Genomic DNA, 21,044 nt, shown 5'->3' with positions numbered 1-21,044 from the left:
ACGTGCAGTGCTCTCAGTGTTCTGGATAGTTTTTCTCAATGGAGACATACGACATCACACTGTCAGGGTTTGTGTTCTCACTCCAGGGGAATGAATGCATGTCTGCGTTGACTTCAACGGTGAAGTGAAGCGCAAGTCATCTCTGGACTGCACACTCTCAGTGAGGCAAGTGGACGGTGACAACACTGCGAGGAGGTTGCACAAGACGGCACACATGCTTACAGCTGTACCCGCACGTATCCTGTCGCCATTTTCCCGAGCTAAAATACAAAAGACTTGGCTGGGGGCAGCACACACCCCTCTCTCAATCTCCTGCTAGTACACACGCCACACTTCAATTATCAGCAGCGGTAAAGACGCAAAAAAAATGGCTTGATTTAATTACACGCCTGGAGACATGCTATAATGCTGCCGTTAGAGTGAAATAGGTGCATTTCTCATCGAGGTGAACGGCAGAATTAATGACAATTTTGCCATGTTACAGCAGATGGCTGCACATAATGACAAATAGCTCGCCGTACTTGTTGACTGACGTGTGACGTATCCACACAGGTAAGAGCCCCAGATTCAAACTCTGTTGCTGACCGCTACGCAGTCCAATCACAGCCCGGAAGAGGCGGGACATAGCCCCGTCAATCATGCAGGAACTCTAACGGTTTGAATAGAGAGGGAGGTGGAGAATCCAATCCGGTTTGAGCTAGTTTTTCTTCCAATGGAACATTAACGTCTCGCAGCGCTCTATTAGACTGTACTGGTACAGCTTTATCCACTATATACCACTGTATTTTCTCCTGTATTTACTATCATTTAGCTCTTCTTTCATTTTTTTACAAAACACCCCACACAAACCAACCATGCCTAAAAGGAGCAAAGTGAGTAGACCAATATCTTTCATGCATTCAATAATACAGCATTTATAAGCCACAACTGCAGTCAGTACAGCTGCCGGTCAGGCTTGTGAATATGTTGCTGCTGATCCGTTTTCTGTTCCGAGTTGATGTCAACAATGTTGCGCCTCGCAGTCAAGAGTTTAGTTGCTTTGCAGCGTCTGTTAGGATTTTTCCGAACTGCTGGATTCTGGGTCTTGTCTCTCTTGTGCAGTGATTATCTTTGTGCCACTTGGATTTCCGTATTGTGTCTTTTAAACCACAGACGATGGTGTCGTGCACGTTTGCATTTGTGTTAAAATAACATGTACTTGCTGTGTGGGGCAAAGCGAGAGTCGCTTTCTCTATCGCTAGATCGCTTTTCTGCAGAGAAAGTTGGCGGTATATTGATTGTTTCCTGAGGAGGTCACCACGCCGGATACCAAAGTTTCTCTAGGAGAAAATGGAAGCCAAAATTAAATGGTAAATCCAGTAGTAGCGCGTTATTCGGTGGAGTTTGACTGCAATGGCGTTGTTGTTTATTTATGTGGGCACGGAGTCTTGTTTCTGGCTTCCCCATGGAGGAAAAATCACATTTATTACGATGTTATTAACGACAATCTTCTATAAACATCATACGTTAATGTGTGATTATTATTATTATTACTATTATTTTGTCATTATATTTCAGCCCTTATTTTTAAATGGCTGAAATATATTTCTTGGAAAGCGTCCGTCGTGTTAGCTGCCTGTCTTTCTGTGTGTTGTCGACTCAGGCCAGTTGTAGGTTATGCAATGGCGAGCCTCCGTCAGCACAGCGCTGCTCCTGTTGCTGGGGGTTCTAGTAGATTCTGCTTGCAGACCGAGAGAGAGTCGCTGAGCATCTCGGAGCGACTCTTTTCAAATTCATGGCGGGAACGCACACTACACCGCTTGGTTTTCTCCGTTCCCTGGCAGTCCCATTTATTGCCAATGAATGGATGTGTCGTGAGGAGGCGGAGTCCGCCCCCTCCTCCGCCGGAGCTTTACAGTAGGCAAATCACTTGCAGGAGCTGGAAGAGCAACCAAGCCACAAGACTCATGTTAAAATACATACACTCCGTTGTTAGACTTACTTTTTGTGTGCAAGCGTGTCTTAGGACTACGACTTATTTCCACGTGTCATTTAAATATTCTTGCGCCAACAAAGGTGCTTCCACAAGAACCAGTTCTGATGTCATGTAAAGTAACCTGATTCTTCCCATTGTTGTATTGACTGTAGACATGCCAACTAGTGAATGGACAGTATTCATATAGCTTGGATTTTATTAGTTTCCAAAGATTATGTCCAGGTTATGAGCTCCAATGGGCAAGACTTTAGAACATAACTCAGCCAAACGGTGCTCTGTCTGAACTAAATAAGGGATGAAGCTGCATGTACAGCCATATGCTAATACTGTGTGTAGAGATTCCCACTTTTGAATTTACAACCCCAATTTAAAAAAAAGTTGGGCTGATGTGTACAGCATAAATAAAAACAATGATGAGATTGCAATGATTTGCACATCTCATCAACCCATATTTTATTCACAGTAGAACATAAACAAGCAATAAGATTTTGAAACAGACATTTTTCCAATATTAGCTCATTTTGAATTTGATGGCAGCAACACAAATCAAAAAAGTTGGAAGAAGGGCAACAAAAGGCTGGAAAAGTACTTGCTGCAAATAAAAAAATAAATGGAGGAGCATTTGACAACTAATTAGGTTAATTGACAACAGGTCAGTAACTTGACTGAGTGAAAAAAGAGGAGCATGTCAGGGAGGCAGAGGTTCAGAATGTGAAGATGGGCAGAGGTTCACCAAGCACAAGGGACAAAGCCGAAGGTCAAAACTGGCTCTGTGAGATCTTTGGGCCCTTACTGCATTAAAACCAAGAATGATTCCAGAAATAAGTTTTTGTGAACACAGTTCGATGTGCAATCCACAACTGTAAGTTAAAGCTGTCTAATGCAAAGAAGACGCCATAAGTGAACAATTTCCAGAAACGCCACCAGGTTCTCTGGGCCAAAGCTAATTTAAAATGGTCTGAGGCTAAATGGAAAACTGTTCTGTGGTCAAATGAATCAAAAGTTGGAATTCTTTTTGGAAACCGGACAGTTCAAAAGCCTGCATCTCTGATGGTATGGGGCTGAAAAGTACATAGAGCAACAAATGCTCCCATCCAGACAACTTCTGTTTTAGGGAAGGCCTGCATATTTCAGCAAGACAATGCCAAAACTCATACTGCATCCATCACAACAGCATGGCTTCATAGGAGAAGAGTCCAGGTGCTGAACTGGCCTGCCTGCATTCCAGACCTTTCACCAATAGAAAACATTTGGTGCATAATAAAATGAAAAATGAATGTGAATATTTAAAGCACATGCCCCACTTCCCTCCACTAATTAAACCCACCATAGGCACATTAAAATGCATGATTGCTGATTCTTCCTTTTTGTTTCTTACAGGCAGCTGCAGGAGGTGATTCAGCGGTAAGAAGTGAACCCAACAGCATGCTTTTATTTATAGTATCAACCTTTTTATTAAAAATATGAAGTTTGTGCACCCACTAGGGGTCAGTAACACCCCTTCAGTGGGAACTACTATGTTGATAGTGAATGTTAATCCTCCTGTCTTTTCCCACCCCGTGCAGCCCAAGAGGAGATCTCTCAGGTTGAAAGATGTAAGTACATACAAACATGGACTGTTACAGCACTGTGCATGTAGTTTATTGCATTTTTAGAACAAAAAATGCTTTTTCTCCGCTCAGAGACCTGCACCTGCAAAGGCAGAACCCAAACCTAAGCCAAAGGTGGGACCTTGTTTTGATTATTTCTGATCAGACTCTGGACTGTTGATTATGTCAGTTAGTTATGTGTTTAATATTCTTGTTTGCAGAAGGGACCTGCTAAGCCTAAGAAAGTTAAGGAGGTAGAGAAGGCCAAGCCTGAGGACAAAGCACCAGAGGCCCCAGCTGAGAATGGTGAAGCCAAAGCTGAAGATGAGGTGAGAGCCATGCGACAAGGTATAAAAACGCAAAGTAAAGCTCATATCCAGTTTCCATCTATGATACCGTAAATTTTGTCTTGCAGGCACCAGCTACAGATGCAGCTGACCAAAAAAACGAGGCAACAGAATAACATCACTCAAACCACGTCTTTTACCAGTGCTCCCTGTACCTCTTTTCTTGTACAATTCAGGGGAATATTTTTATCAACTATTTTCTAAATACAGGTTTTTTAGTAGTTTGATTGTAGAGAACACTTTTTTTTAATGAAAGAAAAAAAAAGTCAATTTGGAGATGGGAATTTCATCATGTCCCACAATTTTGCATCGCCATACAATTTGCGGTCCTTGTTGTTACCGTCAGTGGAGTTTCATTTCAGTTTTAAATGTGAAGGAGGGAAATGCGTGGGACAGGTTACCGTGTCAACACGCAAGCACAACATTCACAGGAGCCGTGGTAACAACTGGAGGAGCTTGCCTGCGTGGATTACATTCCATGTGCTTTATAAGGGACAGTCTGTGTAATCTGTGCTGGGGTGGGGAAGGGCAAAGTCACGGGGGATTTCATTGTTTTATTGTTATTATGAACAGTGTTTTAGAATGTTTGTAAGCTTTGTTCCTATATGTTACTTCTTGTACTCCTGCAGTTTTCTTATTGAATCTGATCAATAAACCTAAAATCGCTAGTACTGGAGCTCTCCCTATCAGAACTGTCCATTGCGTGTGTTGGTTGTGTCTCTGTTCTGTGATAGCATTGCAATAAATTTGTATAGCTGCTGTGAAAAGGGTTTTCAATCTTTCTATATGCAGTGTGTAATGGTACATTGTAAGGATGGTAAAAATGGAATTTGTTTTCTTAGCCAAGCTAATGAAATGTGTAACCATAGAAAAACAAACTTGTTGCGACTGGCTTCTTAAAAGCCAACGGACAAACTGTACATTTATTTGAGATGTCCAATGCATACCAGCAGTAGCAAATTCATGTGGGTTATAGGTATCTGTATCAAGTACAAGTGTGCTTTTTATTTGTTTATAGATGTACCTGTGTAATGATTGTTATCAACAAACCAATAAAACTTGGTTGGTAATTGTTACTCTGTTTTATTTTGAAACGTTTTCTTATAAGTATTATAAATCTTACAATTAAATAAACAGTATTTACTATTAATTAAAACTAACTGCTCTTCTAAGTTAAGGCAGATAAACTGCTATCATTGTAACAAAATATTGGAAGGCAGTGGTAAAATCTGGAAAAAAACTATTAGTGCAAATCAGGACGCTTATGGGTAAAACAATATATGATTAAGAAATAATATACTTCACTAGATAACCAATTCGATGCTACACGCAACTGTTAAAAAAAAAAGAAAAATAGTCTATTCAGTAAACTGACAAAATAATCTTAACCTCTATTTAAATTACTAGAGGAAAGTTCCATTAAAGGTAAAGAGGTTTAAGGTAGCAAGCAAAGTTCAGCCTTAAGTAAGTGCAGTCGATGCTTTAGCATCTTTGAGGCCTACTTTAATAGAACCCAATACAACACCTTTAAAATAATATCAAAAATCAAATGTTAGTAACACGCAAGTCTCCAGATGATGGTTTTACAAGCTCTGTCCCAGTAAGGAAGCGTGAAATACTACTTTCAGCACCATGGACAGCTTCACTCTGGAACACAGGGTTGTAGAGATTCCTTCAGAAGTTTTGGCTTTTTTAGTTAAGATCATGATGCAGTTTTATCAGTGTTTAGCTTCTTTATTGGTAAATACATTGATAACGTCCTGTGTTCTTACGTAGCCTATATGGAAAGTGAGATTTCCCACTGGAATTCACCTTTAAATATTCGCATTCGAAGTGTTTACTTAAGTACTTTGCTGGAGCAATTATGAAGCAGATTTACTTGAAATGTCCCTTTTATGTGACTTCTAAATAATTATACATTTTGGGGTAGGCTAAATATATTTTACTTTAAGTTGCTTTCTACTTTTTGAACGGTCATGTTTTGTTAAAAGAGTGAAGAATACATCTGTAGTAAATCAACATTTAAAATGGGTTTATATTCAAATGTTAAGGCACTGTTACCTTTTCTTATACAATCTTAAAAATAGACAAAAATAGACAAAACATCAACAACAGTGGAAGATAATACACAAAAGTTTGGACACCCAACTAGTTCAATTCTGCCCCCCGGGGCAGAATTTAGAGGTTTTTTTCTTGCACACAGACGTCGCTCCATGATCTTATAGAGAAGTGGATGGACATTTGTATGATTGTCATTGAACTAAGTCACTCAAGAGAAAATAATTTCATGTTAAAAAAAATCATTGCTACAGCAATAGTAATATGAAAAAAAGATGAGATTGATGTTATTAAACATTTAGGATTTTCTCAGAAAAGTTTTTACATTTATATTTAGTCATTTAGCAGACACGTTTATCCTAAGTGACTTATAAATGAGGTACAAGGCAGCAAAAATCTAAATCAAGGAGAAAACATCAAAGCAAAGTCCTATCAGAAAAGTGTTCACAATTAACGAGGACGTTTTTTTTTTTCCTTTTAGATTTAAATGCATAAGAAGATGCGAAAGAGTTCTGTTTTCAGCAGTTTTTTGAATATTGGGAGAGAGTCTGTTGACCTTGCAGCGTTTGGTAGCTCGTTCCACCATCATGGGATCGCTGCGCTAAAAAGTTTTGCTTGGTGTCTTCTGTGCGGCGCTCGGACCACCAGACGTCGTTTGTTGGCAGACCACAGCGAGCGGGAAGGATTGTAGACTTGAATGAGTGAGTTGAGGTAAGCAGGAGCTGTTGAGTTAACCACCCTGTGAGCAAGAGAAAGAGCTTTGAACCTGATGCGAGCAGCTACAGGAAGCCAGTGTAGAGATCTAAAGAGTGGTGTGACATGGGTCCTTTTTGGCTGATTAAAAATGAGGCGAGCTGCTGCTTTTTGGATCATCTGCAAGGGTTTGATGGATATCGGTAACCCCATCAACAAGTGTTGCAGTAATCGAGACGAGATGTGACCAGCGGCTGTACAATGAGTTGGGTTGTATATTCCGTGATGTAGGGTCTGATCTTCCTGATTTGGTGAGCAAATCTGCATGCTCTAGAGACTGAGGAGATGTGGTCCTTAAAGCTCAGTTGGTCGTCGATGATGACCCCCAGATTTGTGGCCGATTTAGTGAGGACAATCACTGTAGATCCAATGTTGATGCTGATGTTGTGTTGTGTCAAAAGTCTGGCTGGGAAGACAAGGACTTCAGTCTTGGAGAGGTTGAGTTGAAGATGTCTCTCTCTCATCCAGGGTGAAATGAGACAGTGGAGTCGTCCGGTGGAAAGGACAGGAAGAGCTTTGTGTCATCAGTGTAGCAGTGAAGACCATGTGAGTGAATGATGGAACCATGATGGCAGCCATACTTATGGTTATGGTTGTTATCTCTTCAGATTTAGCGGAGAAAGGAAACTACTCATAATAAGTGTGTCAGTGCCAAGTTTAACTAACAGCAGACAAATGAATAAAGCAAAGTAAGGTTTACATTTATTAGATCTCCTTAACCTTTCAAGTTCATTCCAGTTTGACACGGCTCTGCAAAAGTGGTACTGAGCATAGAGTTTTTTTTAATAATACTTAACGACTCTATTATCCAGCTTTATAAGTGCTGTACACAGCAACAGTGGCAGTGACTAAACACTTGTATCAGTGGTGTGATGTAAATTGATCCTTAAAAACATGTCAGACAAAGCCTAAGAATACTGCATCAAAGTGTTTTTTTAAACTGTACAAAAATATCTTCTCCGGTGACTGAAACTACAAATTGTTTTTACAAATACTTGAGGCATTAATAAAATGATCAATGATCATGACACATGCTACATATTTGTAAAAAGAATGTAGAAATACGGAAATAGTCTAGAATATAATGACCCATCAGTAAACATTCAATAAGTTAAATGTCAATGACTTCTAGTGTTCAACAAGCACCATACAACATCTCAAAATCCACCCGAATATTTACAGACTTTGATGCCTGTTTCTAAATAAAAATGAGGAACTAGGTCTTTTAGAAGAACGTGGAAGCACTGAAATGTAAGCGTGTAATTAACAACTGCACGTCACTGGATCTTTGTGCTACTGAATGAAGTTTTTGCAAGAAAGGTACCTGTGACTGTGAATTAAGTTTATTAACCGTTACCCCCCCGAGTATTTACATCAACCTAAAAAATCAGGAAAAAATGAGATTAGTTTCTGTTTAGTTGTGGTTCTGTTTGGTCAAACTGAAGTTTCAATTTGTGCAGTATTTTGTATAAAGGGCACTTTACAGTGCATAAACAAACTCTGCCTAGTCACATTAAAGGGCATCAATGGTTGCATCAAGTATATTAGTCCATTTTCTCAACAATTCGTCCCATTTTGGTGCGCATGTTGCGCATGAGGAAGAACCCGATGGTTGCGAGGGCCATCATCACCTCGGCTACCCAGAAAGCCATGTCCCAGCTGTGTTTTTTGGCGATAGTGCTGAAAGGAAGCCCGGCCATAAAAGCTCCCACTGTAACACAAAAAAGATTAGTACTATTAGTAAGTGGTGGAATATAACATTTAAAAAGGCAACATGTAGAGTCTTAGACCCTAAATGTGAAGTATCTAGTAGCCCTAGAGCAGTTTGTAATGTGCATGCTCACATGGATAAATATCCAAGTGGTTTATGACTGTTTTATGATGTTTTCATAAGAAACACTATGTGCACTTCAGTAACCTGGTTAGAATCTGATATTTCTTGTACACTCACTTTATTAAGTACATCAGTAGAATCTAATGCAATTCAATACAGTAGTGGGAAGTGGAGTGGTACTGGAGTCCATAAAGGCTTTAGATTAGAACCCCCTCTTCTTATAACGCACTCGAGTACGAATCCTCCATCCACTATGACCTCAATAATAAACCGAGTAGAATTATCACCTTTCTGACAGTTTCAGCTTAAAAAAGTGACCAGTGTTAGAAGTCATGGAAAATGTGAACCATGCTAGTACTATTTTGTATCTAAAGTTGTAGTATGACATGTTTGAGTTAATTTGCCTTGTTTGATGCTGCACATCCTTTGATGTAATAATTGTGCACACACACATCCCAGTGACAGTGCTTCAACAATATATTGTGCATCTCTACTCTGTACAGTCTGCCGGCACTCTGTTCTGACACACACTTAAAAAAAATTATAATAAAAAGTCAGGAAGTAGCATATTATGTCACCATAAAGAGCCACAAGTCTAAAATGTATTAAAAGAGGAGAAATCAAATTGACCTCATTTCCTGCATGTACACACGGGTTTACAGTAACCAGGCTATTTATATGGATGGAAATGAACTAAACGTTAGGTGGTCTGTTGAGTCTGCAGCTTACCATTAGCCATCAGAGCTACAACAGCATGAGAGGTTCCACAGAAATTTGAAGGAGCACTTTCACTGGCTATTACCCCAAACAAGGCAATTGGTCCATAGGAAGAAAATCCAAACACAGCACCAAGGAAAGGGATCCAGATCTGTGAAGTACAATACCAAAATATGAACCACTGAGTACTTACTTCGAAGCTTTGCTAACATTTTGTACCTAGTTAACTTGAGAATACCTCCTTTTCTGTAACACCAATAAGAACGGAGACAGGGTGAATGAACTGCACCCAAAGAGGAGCATCCTGATAAAAGAGAATAAATAGTATGAGTCAATTTGAATAATTTCATACAATGCTTAAAGGTAATGCAATGGTGAATTTCTTACCTTTGGGATTTCAGGTGTAATGGTGACTCTAAAGAGGTACATGGACACATACATGCCAGCCATCATAAAAATAAGCAGGCCATGACGAGGGTTGCCATGGGTACCCAAACCTTTCTGGAGAAAGTCAAAGGGAGGATGTGTGTTACACTTACTTTAATCGATTACAGACAGCTTTCGAACATTAACATACATCTGCTACTTACCCGAGCTACAGCCCTGTCTGAGATGAAACCCGCTGCCAGGCTGCCCACAAAACCTCCCACCTCCAAGGCGCTCATGTAGGTGCTACCTGTAGGAGACCCAACTGACGTCAGCACACTAATTTATTTTTTAAAAATTATTAAAAAAATACAATTGAGAAGCACTGCACAAGTAAAATGCATACCCATAAGAGTGGTCTGGCCTTTCTCCTGCATAAGGAACAGCTGTCCCCAGTCAGTGGCAGCCGTCTTCACCCCAAACACAACCAAATAACCCAAAGACAGCACCCACAGGAAAGGAGAGAGAAGGAATTCACTCAGGGTGCTCTCACTGTTGCCTGGAGAGGTGGGGCAGACAGAAGCCAATACTAAGTTTGAGGTGGTCATTGCCTTACAACCAAAAGGCTCTTTTTTTTGCCCAATTAGAAGGTGTCATTAGTCGTTATTCATTTACAAAATAATTTACAAGACTTAGTTCATGATTATTAGTTCATTTAAGCATTGCATTATAATTCTGATACAAAAACCATGTTTCTGTGTTAGACTTTGGTCAGGGAGGCTAAAATTGCCCAAGGTCCAGCCTGGCACACTGCTAAACTAGTAAATAGTAAACTGTCTGCTTATATAGTGCTTTTATCCAAAGCGTTTAACATTGTTGATTCGCAGTCATCCATTCACAAACACTGACTCAGACACCAATGATGTGCAAGGTGACCAATCAGGAGCAACTTAGAGTTCAGTGTCTTGCCCAAGGACACTTTGACTTATTGGCATACACACTAATAAGCAAAACCAGAATACAGATGTTTCAGGGGATTGGTCTTGGCTCATGCAGTAAATTATTGATTTAACAACACATGAGCTCTAGCAGGTTCTGTAATGAAAGTCAGCATTTTAAGACCCCCTTAAATGACTTTCAATTATTATCATTAAAAATTTATTTTTATTTATTTATTTATTTTTACAGATACTGTCATGGCCCAAATTTTTTTAATATTTATTAAATAAATAATATTTGGTAGCACCCCCTTACTGAAATCAATGGCCTCCTGTAACCATGAATTATATTCTTACACCTCTACTGGAATTCTGGACCACTCTTCTTTTGCAAACTCCTCCTCATTCAGATTTGAAGGAGGCCTTCTCCAAACTGCTGTTTTGACATCTCCCCACAGCTATTCTATAGGATTCAGCTGTGGACTCATTGCTGGCCATTTCAGAACTCTCCAGCACTCCGTTTGTAACCATGTCTGAGTGCTTTTTGAAGTGTGTTTTGGGTCATTCTCCTGCTGGAAAACCAATGACCTTTGGTGGAGACGCAGCTTTCTGACAGTGTTGCTCTCCCCAAAATTCTTTGGTAATCATCAGATTTCATGATACCGTTCACACAGTCAAGGCATCCAGTGCCAGAAGCAGTAAAGCAACCTCTAAACATCTTGAACCTCCACCATGTTTGACTGTCGGGACTGTGTTCTTTTCTTTGAAGGCCTCATTTCTTTTTCTGTAAACAGGTCCTTTACCAAAAAGCTCTACTTTTGTCCTCCTGGGTCTCCTACCAAAGCGTCCCATTTCATTCAGATGGCGACGGATAGTGCGAGCTGATGCTGTTGTACCGTGTCTGCAGAGTAGCTTGAATTTGTTTAGAAGTTAATCGGGGTTCTTTATCCACCATTTGAAGAATCAAAATTAATTTTTCATTAATTTGGCCCTACCGTCCACGTCCAGGGAGGGTAGCTACAGTGACATGGGCTGTAAACCTCTTGATGATATTGCACACAGTGGACACATGAACTTTAAGATCACTGGAGATGGACTTGTAGCTTTGAGATTGTCCATGTTTTTCCAAGATTTTTTTTCTCAAATCCAGAGACTGGTCTTTGTTTTCTCCAAAGTTGAGTCAACTTTTCACACCTGTTAGTTGCCACAGGTGTGTCTAAGTACAAATTACAGGGGCATCACATGCTTGAAACTCAATTATTTCTTACAATTTTTAAGTTCTATGAATTTCTATGTTTAGTTTTATTTTTAAGTTTGACTTTTCTTCTCTGTTTTTTGTGTTGTTCCAGTGCAAAGAACAACAATAAGCACGTGAATATCAAAACATTTGCAATTGGAACAATTTTCTGAGAAAGGTTGAAGGGTTGCATTTTCTGGCAGATTTGCAAGGGTGCCAATATTTATGGCCATGACTGTATGCTCCACAATATATCTGAACGTGACTGACAGAACAGTGGCAGTAGTGCAGAGATGGTCACTTCTACTGGTTTTGTAGCAAAGCTCACCCTTCTAACCAATCAGTCGATTTTGCAGCAATTTCTATTCACTTTTATTTCATAATTCTAATTATCTGTAGCTATTATCTGTGACAGAGCAGAGCACGGAGAGGAAGGGCTTCCTGTCAGCTATCCTGCTAGTCTTGTTCAAGTTGCATATTGCAGCTTTAGGTATCAGAATTTCCAAAGCAGAGACATTAACATACTGTACATATTTCTTTGCACAACAGCTGCATTTTGCTAATATTTTGTTTTATTATGGTTATTTTATTATTCTTATAACCTTATTTTTACTTCTTTTAACCTGCAACTGACCCGCTCCTTTTCTCTGTCACATAATCGTAGAGGTAATGGTGTATGGTTGATCCCACTGACTGTGGGAGTATTTGAAGCCCACAAAGCATGTGAGCTCAGCTGAGCCATGTCTAACCTATAAATGAGGTCAGGATAATTAGATTTATCAAGTCTTAACAGGCCCTATGCACTGTTGGCCAATACCACAAGAGAGCATTGGGACATACCCATCGTTGGAATGTTTAAAGTGGCATCATAACAGGTTTTGAAGTGGCTGCTGTAATTCTAAGTAACAACACTTTAGTTGCTTACCTCCCTTTCCCCCCTTCTTTGCTGCTGCCTCAATACTGGGCAGGCCCACGTCCTTAGGCTCATTCTTTACAAACACCAGACAGGCAAATGAGAAGGTGGCACAGAAAACACCTGACATGGTAAGGATGGTCCTCCAGTTGTAATACTGGAGGAGAACTGTGACCAGGATGGGACCCAGACTTCCAGCAAGGTTCATGCTGCAGGACAGGACAGACCACCATGTTCCAAACTGGGAAGGCTCATACCACTGATGGAAGAGACACACAAGCAAGAATACAAGCAGGAAATAGTTAATGTGTCCTACAGTGCAAGTGGAAGTGACAAAGAATTGTGACTTATTTTCCCTTTATATACAAGTTTACATTAACAGCAGCATGTTGTACATATTGTTTGCTATTTTCATGTTGCACTTTTTCAAAGGCACACCTGCATTTACAGTTTGCTAATATATATATAATCTAGAGGATGTATTGCAAAAGTTCCTTGCACAATATCCTTTCACGTTGTAATACAGCTGAAGGCAGCCATAACTATGCCTAACACAGCAAACCCAGCAGAGCAGCAGAGTATCCGATAACTTAGAATCCACTGGGTAAACACTCAGAGCAGCCTACAGCCGGACACATAGCTGAGTTAACGCTCAAAGAGTGGATGTTTACGCCGTTATCTAACAGGAGCTGCAGAGCTGGAGAAAACTGGTTAGCACTTGGAGCTATTAACAATGTTTCCTCTTACTGGTTAAAGATGTTTATCTTCTTTAAAGATCTAATTGAGAATCTTCTATAAATACATCCTTCAGTAACCTGAACCCCTACCGCAGAATGAACACTGCCAAAGCCTATTTATTCCCCATGTTTTGAACACTGCTACTTTTAAAGCAGCTTCTTATGAGCCACAGGGTACAGGACAGATTAATGAGTTAACAACTTCCAAAAACTAACACACAGGTGCACATTCTCACAAGTGCAAAGTACCAATGTCTGGTACCAGGTGGCTCTGAATCTGAGCTAACACGTTTTTACTAGCTGCCCAGATTACACACTCCATGGGTAGCCTAGATGTGCTGACCCACTGTATAGTTCAGATTGTAATTGCAAAGAATCAGAAATCTGGTGTTGCGTGAGGTGTCAGACAGGATGTTATTACCTTGCGAAGCACCTTCCCACACGGGGGCCAGCCACAGCCCTGTCCCAGACCATTGATGAACCAGAGAAGGGAGAACATAAAGACTGTGGAGGACCAGGAGAAGGCTACATTGATGCCACCCACCACAAAGAGTCCAATGGAGAAAAGCCAGCGGGCGCTAATTTGGTCCGACAGAACGCCACTGATAAACTTGCTGATGGCATAGGCCATGGTCTGACTGCTGGTGATCAGACCTGCAGACACACCATACAGATTACTGCTAAAACAATGCACAGGGAAGGAGACTGTCCTGAAACAGCATTTCAAGCCATTATCAACAGTGTATACACCTGACAGAGGCTCTGGGGGTCTTCTTAGTAGCCAGATTAGCATTAAGTCCACAACTAGACCAATTATATCAACAATTTGCACAAACATTTATTGTCTCCAGAGAATCAATCCTACTGACAAAACATTGACAACAGCCTCAGCTGGACTTTGTGTAAAAAGTACATTTTACACAAAGTAAACAGTACAATTTAGCGTGCTAGCTCACTAAACTATGATGTTGATTACAGTAACCATTATACCTTCTAAACTTCAGCGAGGTAGGATTGTTGATGTGAAAAGATTAGCATGCTAAATGTGTGTGTTATCACCAAACTCCACTGTACCAAAGTCCAGCTCATAGCAGTGCTAATGTTGCTGCAGACATCAACAGACTCCATGTGCTATCAGAAGGTGTACTGAGGGGGATGCAGCACACATTATAACCAAATAGATTTCGGTTTGCATACTAATAACTTTTCACTGTGTCCAAACTAAATAAGTCTGATTTGGATTTTAGTAAAAAAATGTATCTGTCCAGAAAAAAAAAAAAAGCCTCATTAAACGTGAAATTGTTGCTTAGAGTAACAAAACAATGCTATTAATGTTGTTTTACCCAAGTCATCTTTGTCCAGCTCAATCTCCTCCATCACAGAGGGCATCACGAAGGAGAAAGTCTTCCTGTTAAAGAAGTACAGCGAGTAGCCGATGAACATGCAGATGAATATGACTACACGATAGTAGCCATAGCCTGTGGACCCCATGATTTCGCTTGATCCAACAAAACTTCAGGGGTGACTAGGAACAAATTTTCTACAGTGGAGTCCTGTATTTGGATCCTCTGGCATTTAGATTATAGCCAATCAAGCTGAGCGCAGGTCTGTTATCAGCAGCCGCTGTTGGACTGTTCTCAGCCAAAAGCTTATACTATCAACTGTTTTCACTGGAACAGTGCTGATATGAAACCACATGCAACATTGGCTGGGCAGCAGTGATTAGAAGTTTTCCATGAGGAGTAATGCTCGTCTTCTTGAACGCTGGTTGTTCTGTCTGGTGTGTGCGGCTGTTGCTCAGAGGGGTGAGGACAGAGGACGGAAATCTTTCAAACATCCTGAAAATCAAAACAGTAGATCAAATGTGACTTACAAGCAATTGCAGACATTTGCAGATGTTTAGCTTCTCTTGATATTTTCACTTCATTTTATTGAGTTTGAAGGACAGATAAAGGACAACTTAATAAAATGTTGTGTGGACACATTAGTGATCAGACTCTTTGCTTTGTTAGTGTTACTATGTAGACTTCCAGGCTCTTAAAGCGACATATCTGCCTTTGATCAGATTGTGATCCTCAGTTAAATTAGCCACCTTGTTTAGTGACAGCTCCTTGTCCTAAACTTCACTTGGACTGTGTTGGAGTCAGTCGCATACTGTAAATGTCAAAGTGCTTCTTTTAACTAGCCTGGGGAGGGGGAGAGGTCTCCAGTCAGCAACCATGGATATCAGATGACAGTGACCCGTTGTAGCAATTTATTAGAACCATTTACTTATAGCACCGTTAACAGAAAGTACATAGACATTAAATGAAAAGAAAGTTTGTTTCCAGGGACCCGGCGAGACCGACATGCTAGGTTAGCTTACGTTAGCGTTGACACGTCAGTACATACGTGTCCCCATTTAGAGTTTTAGACCTTTATGAAACTAACACGGGCCTGTGGCAAACTAAGCATTTCCAAACCAAAACACCTTGGACTAAGTGATCCACAGAGAGCTGGGCCGTTTCTGCTAACGCTCCTGATGCAGTTTCTGCTACCGCGGTGTTCACGGAACTTGTCCTCGGGTCGACGTTTTAACAAGTGCCGATAAAAAGCGAAGCACAAAGATGTTAAATGCTGCGTGTTACTGTATGGTTGCTGCACGCATGGAGGAAATGCCCGTAAAGCTGGTTACCTTTCTTTCGCGTCCCTCTCGCTGAACCCATCCAAGCAGAAGGACGACGCGCGTTCATGAATATGTAGCAGTACCATGCGCGTCACCGCGACGCACTGAGAACACTGCCCCCCTAAAACACACACACACACACACACACACACACACACACAGCTGCAGCCTCACAGTTCTTTGTGAAATATTAGTGTCACTCCGACAGTCGGTTTTCTCGCCTTTATTTAGGAATCAGTTGGGATTTAGCAGAGTCAACTATTTATGCAAAACTATTTTATCCCACACTGCTCAATGCCGCCCCCATCTGGTCAACTTGTTCAGAGACGCGGTGCGACTGAGGTGGTTCCTAAAGCTGGTTCTTGGGGACCCCTTACCCTGCTTTAGTGCCATGCTCAGTGGCTATTGTCTGGATCAGGTGGAAGATAGCATCTAGAGATTATGGTGGTGGTGGTGGGAAGATAAAGCAAATTTGTACTGATTAGCAACTTCTGATAGACCACTAAACACTAGTCATAACACACACAATATGAAAAACTGAAAACTACCAACCATAGATGCTAAATGACTAGAAACACAGTCAATAATTAAAAAAAAAACTAAAAAAATTACAGTTTAAAAATGACCAAATTTAAACAAACTAAAACATTCTTTAAAATTCACACAGTTAACCTTTATTACAAATAAATATAATAAATAAATAGCTGCTTATTTTGCCTGTATTTACATTACCATGGTTCATGGCGACGCACCTTGCAACAAGGATGTTACAGGTTGTCTCAAGTCAGAAGAAAGATAGATAGACAGATACTTAATTAATCCTCAAACGAAAACTTTTGTGTTGGAGTAGCTATTACACATAATATTTGTTTTGTCCTCTCAGCATATCCCGTGAGTTCAGGGTCACCACAGCAAATCATTGTCCGGGGCTTGATTTGGCACAGTTTTTATGCCGGATGCTCTTTCTGACGCAACCCTTCCCAACTTATACTGGGTTTGGACCAGCACTGCACAGCTGGGGATGGGAAAGGGCTGTTAGGGGTTCAGTGTCTTGCCCAGGGACACTTTGAAATGTAGCTGCGACTGGGGGTTGACTTGCGTGAAAGACTGACCCCAGGCCAGCAGCACAAAATCTTTTTATCACTGAATCATCAGCTGGGATTTTGGAAAGTTCTAAAGGCGTAAAATTAGGGCTGCTCTGCTCTGAGCTGTACCCACTCTTTCAGCATAGGTGACGGGGTCTGTGAGAGCAGACCTGTTGCCAGAACTACTGACTATAAAATTTATTTTTCAATTGAGTTGTTGATTTTACAATAAAATGTTTTAAAGTATGTAGCTGGATTGTGGTGTGGTGTGTAAATGGAAAGAGTAGGGGGCTTTTTTTTTCATATTTTTGGAGGTGTTTGAAGAGGTGTTTATGGGCAACCAGTGTTTGCTGGGCACTGTGCTCTACACCAACTGTGGGAAAGCTTGTCTTAAAGCCACCTACAGTAGCTGCTTTTGTCAGTGCTCAAAGCATGAAATTTGGACCAAAGATGAACAGGTCTGTCGTTATTTAATTCAACAGCATTCAACAGATCTATTGAACAGAGGAGGTTACACTAAATTTCAATCCAGCAGATCCAGCTAATTCTTACTCTAAAAATAAAGCGTTACCCAAAATGTTCCTTGATTTTTCAAACCTCTGCTCATACAGCCTATAATACTAATTTTAAGTTAATTGTAACTCATGGAAAAATGTTCCCAGAGTTACCTGAGACTTCAAAATTAAATGAACAAATACATACATCAGATCACAGAGCTCGGAACACTCTTTGTTAAAGCAAAAATGGATCAAGATGTCCTCAACTCTTCGTAAGCAGAAAGAAGAAAGTAAGAGGTTTTCAAAACAGGCCCAGACTTCACATCAAGCCCATTTAGCAGAGAAGAAAGTTGGTGCCAGCAAGGTGACAGCTGCCCTACAGGAAACCAGAGCTTTGCTGCTGAAAGAGTGTGTATTCTCACAGGACGAAAACAGGAGGAAAACACAAATCTGTTTGTTAAAATGGAGGAATTCAAAGCAAGATTCAAAGAACTCTTTTGAGTCCATAGTGAAATTGTGTTGCCATGTTACAGCTGCTCTCCACAAGGAAAGAAAGGAAGAGGACCTCAACCAATCCAAAAAAAATCCACATAGACACACAAGCAACTACAAACTACTAAAATAGAATTAAACACAAAATAAGATAGATGAGGTGAATAATAATTTACCTTAAAATATAATCAAGTAAATAATAGATGGTAAATGGTCGACACTTATGTAGCGCTTTTCTACCTATTGGTACTCAAAGTGCTTTACACTGCTTCTTATTCACCCATTCATACTCACAATCACACGCACACTCACACAGCAATGGGGGAGCTGCTATGCAGCTGGCCAACACTCACCGGGAGCAACTAAGTTCAGTGTCTTGCTCAAGGACACTTCGACATGTGACAGAAGGAGCCGGGGATCAAACCAACAACTGTGGGATTGATGGATTACCGCTCTACCTCCTGTGCCACAGTTGTCCATTTAGACCTGTCAGCCCCCTTCCTTTACATGGAAGGGGGATGAGTTAAACAGTTTAATGGCCACTGGGAGAAAGGATCTCATGTGATGTTCTGTGAAGCACTTGACTATGATCAGTCTCTGGCTGAAAGTGCTCCAGAACCAGCCCTCCTTGCTAGTTTGTCCACTCTGTCTGCCACCTTCATACTTCTGCCCCAGCAAACCACAGCAAAGAAGATGGAGCTGGCTACCACGGACTCAGAAAACATTTTGAAGGACCTTAGTCTTCTTAGAAAATACAGCCTGCTCTGTGTTTTCCTATATATTGATGCTGCATTAACTGACCAGGTTATTATGCAGGTGGACACTGAGATATTTGTACTATTTCCACCTGTCCTCTCCCATATAGAGAGAGGATTGACAGGGGTCCCAGACTTTCTGAAGTCCACCACCAGTTCCTTTGTTTTACAGATGTTGAAGTGGAGATGATTGTCCTCACACCAGTTAATAAAACTGTTCCTCACTGATCGATACTCCATGATAACTCCACCCTGGATGCATCCAACAACTGCAGCGTCATCAGAAAACTTCTGAAGGTGGCAGGACTTTGAGTTGTACATGAAGTCTGAGGTGTACAGGGTGAAGAGAATGGAGATAGAACTGTCCCTTGGGGAGAACCTGTGCTGCAGGTCACAGTGTCAGACACACGTTCTGCACAACTTGCAAGTGAGGCAAGCAAAAATCTATGTCAAGGAGAAAACATTAAAGTATTTTTGTTTAATGAGATGCAAGTGCAAGATGTAACATTTAGCACATTGTTTACTTGACTAAACATTTAGGAGTAACTTAGTACAATACACCCTATAGTTAAGTTAAACTAGATGTGCAAATTCCCAAAACAGTGTTTAATTTAACATACTGTAAAACACTTTTTCAGAATCATTATTTTTGTTCATTAATATCAACTGGAAAAATAATGAGTGGCATATTTGCATTCAGTTTGTCCTGTAGGTCTGTACTGGACAGAACTAATTTGAAGGACTGATAGCATCTGCATTAACAGGCAATATTATACAGCCAGTTTAATGCGGAAAGCAGTTATTGAAACCAGAAACCTATCAATGGAGACACTTCTCTATTCTATTAATAATAACCTTGAGAGCTCATGGCGGACTATTGGCCTCTCGTTAGCCTGTTGGAATGTACTCGGAAGGCCAGCTTCTCTCCTAGGTGGAGCTTTCCTTGGCACACTTGGACCTGCAGCTGCTGACGTTTGCTGGGACTCCTCCAGTGTGCGGGTAATAACCTCTGATAGTCACTTTCACTTCATCAGTATTCTAAATTAATGGATCAATTAGAAATAAGCTCATTGCTCTTAGAGCTTAAAATACATATTTGACCTTTTAAAAACACCAAAGCCAACAGGAAAATCCACTGTGCAAACCAATGCATTTACACTCAGTTGGCAGTTTGTTTGATACACTCACCGAAAAGTTTTATCAGTCTAATCCAACGGTCCTGCAATAAATCCTGTTTCATGAAAAGGTAGTAATGTGTGGTTTTGTGGATAATTAAACTGTATGCTCATCTGGAGGATGTTATTTAAGGTGCTTTTTAATTGTATTATGTTACACTAAAAAGGGTTATATTAGTTTGTGAACTTACATTATCAATTAAGCTAAGCCTGAAAAAAAAAAGGCCAATTGAATGTAAGTGAATTTATCAGATATTCTGATTACATTTTAAATTTATACTTTATTTCTATTTTCACTCTCATTGTATTGTATGTTATTTGTCAAGTTCTTATGCACCATTTCCTACTCCTGCATGGAGCATCTGGGACATAAGCAATTTAGCCTCGGGGATTAATATAGTATTTCTGATTCTGATAACAGTGAACATATCGCGCATTCCTCTGTAGCACAGAACTTAACACCCAAAATGCATACATGCATAAAGGTATGCTCCATAAACCATAAATAAAGGTAAGATCCATAAACATGTGTTTTCTTTTGAACACTGTCACATCAAATACATTTCCAACCCCTAGTTGTAGTAGTTTTAACACAAAGATTCACAGTCACCAGTGAACTACCATACTGAAACACAAATTGCCACTAGATGGCGCTGTATTAATGTATTATTTACATCTGATGAATAAGACTGAAAGACCATTCACATTTCCTCAGAATAATTTGGATGACAGTACATGAATACTTTAATCTCAATTATACATTCCTAACAACAAGGACTGGTCACTTTGTTTTTGAACCCAATGAAAAAAATCAAATATCTAAAATGGTAAGTGGTGTAAGAACATTCCAGTCACTTTAAAGAAGCAGTGACAGAAGGTGAGGGCAAACCTGATTTGCATTGCAAATAAAT

General features: G+C 40.3%; 2 protein-coding genes across 4 annotated transcripts; one reads left to right on the top strand and one right to left on the bottom strand.

Moving 5' to 3' along the window:
• The first annotated feature begins 672 nt into the window (after positions 1-672).
• On the top strand, positions 673-4,987 carry hmgn1b (high mobility group nucleosome binding domain 1b). 2 transcript variants are annotated; one of them, XM_067494666.1, is made up of 6 exons: positions 673-872; positions 3,356-3,379; positions 3,541-3,570; positions 3,658-3,699; positions 3,786-3,893; positions 3,980-4,987. In XM_067494666.1, exons 1-6 carry the CDS (start codon positions 855-857, stop codon positions 4,025-4,027), a joined length of 270 nt encoding a protein of 89 aa, XP_067350767.1. In that variant the 5' UTR covers positions 673-854; the 3' UTR covers positions 4,028-4,987. The 2 variants fall into 2 exon arrangements, with proteins under 2 accessions (XP_067350767.1, XP_067350769.1); XM_067494668.1 differs by lacking the exon at positions 673-872 and adding an exon at positions 1,331-1,349.
• Positions 4,988-7,402: 2,415 nt separating this feature from the next.
• Positions 7,403-16,274, bottom strand: slc37a4b (solute carrier family 37 member 4b). Of its 2 annotated transcripts, none has more exons than XM_067494664.1 (10): positions 16,139-16,274; positions 14,808-15,302; positions 13,886-14,118; positions 12,740-12,986; positions 10,046-10,198; positions 9,864-9,949; positions 9,661-9,774; positions 9,512-9,577; positions 9,286-9,424; positions 7,403-8,433 (listed from the first exon to the last, which is right to left on the bottom strand). In XM_067494664.1, exons 2-10 carry the CDS (start codon positions 14,953-14,955, stop codon positions 8,267-8,269), a joined length of 1,353 nt encoding a protein of 450 aa, XP_067350765.1. In that variant the 5' UTR covers positions 14,956-15,302; positions 16,139-16,274; the 3' UTR covers positions 7,403-8,266. The 2 variants fall into 2 exon arrangements, with proteins under 2 accessions (XP_067350765.1, XP_067350766.1); XM_067494665.1 differs by lacking the exon at positions 16,139-16,274 and adding an exon at positions 15,935-16,061.
• Positions 16,275-21,044: the final 4,770 nt, after the last annotated feature.

This window comes from Channa argus, chromosome 24 (genome assembly GCF_033026475.1).
Source record: "Channa argus isolate prfri chromosome 24, Channa argus male v1.0, whole genome shotgun sequence".
In the NCBI taxonomy this organism is placed as follows: Eukaryota; Metazoa; Chordata; class Actinopteri; order Anabantiformes; family Channidae; genus Channa; species Channa argus.
Note: the sequence above shows the minus strand (reverse complement) of the source record. Positions and strands in the feature narration are given on the sequence as shown.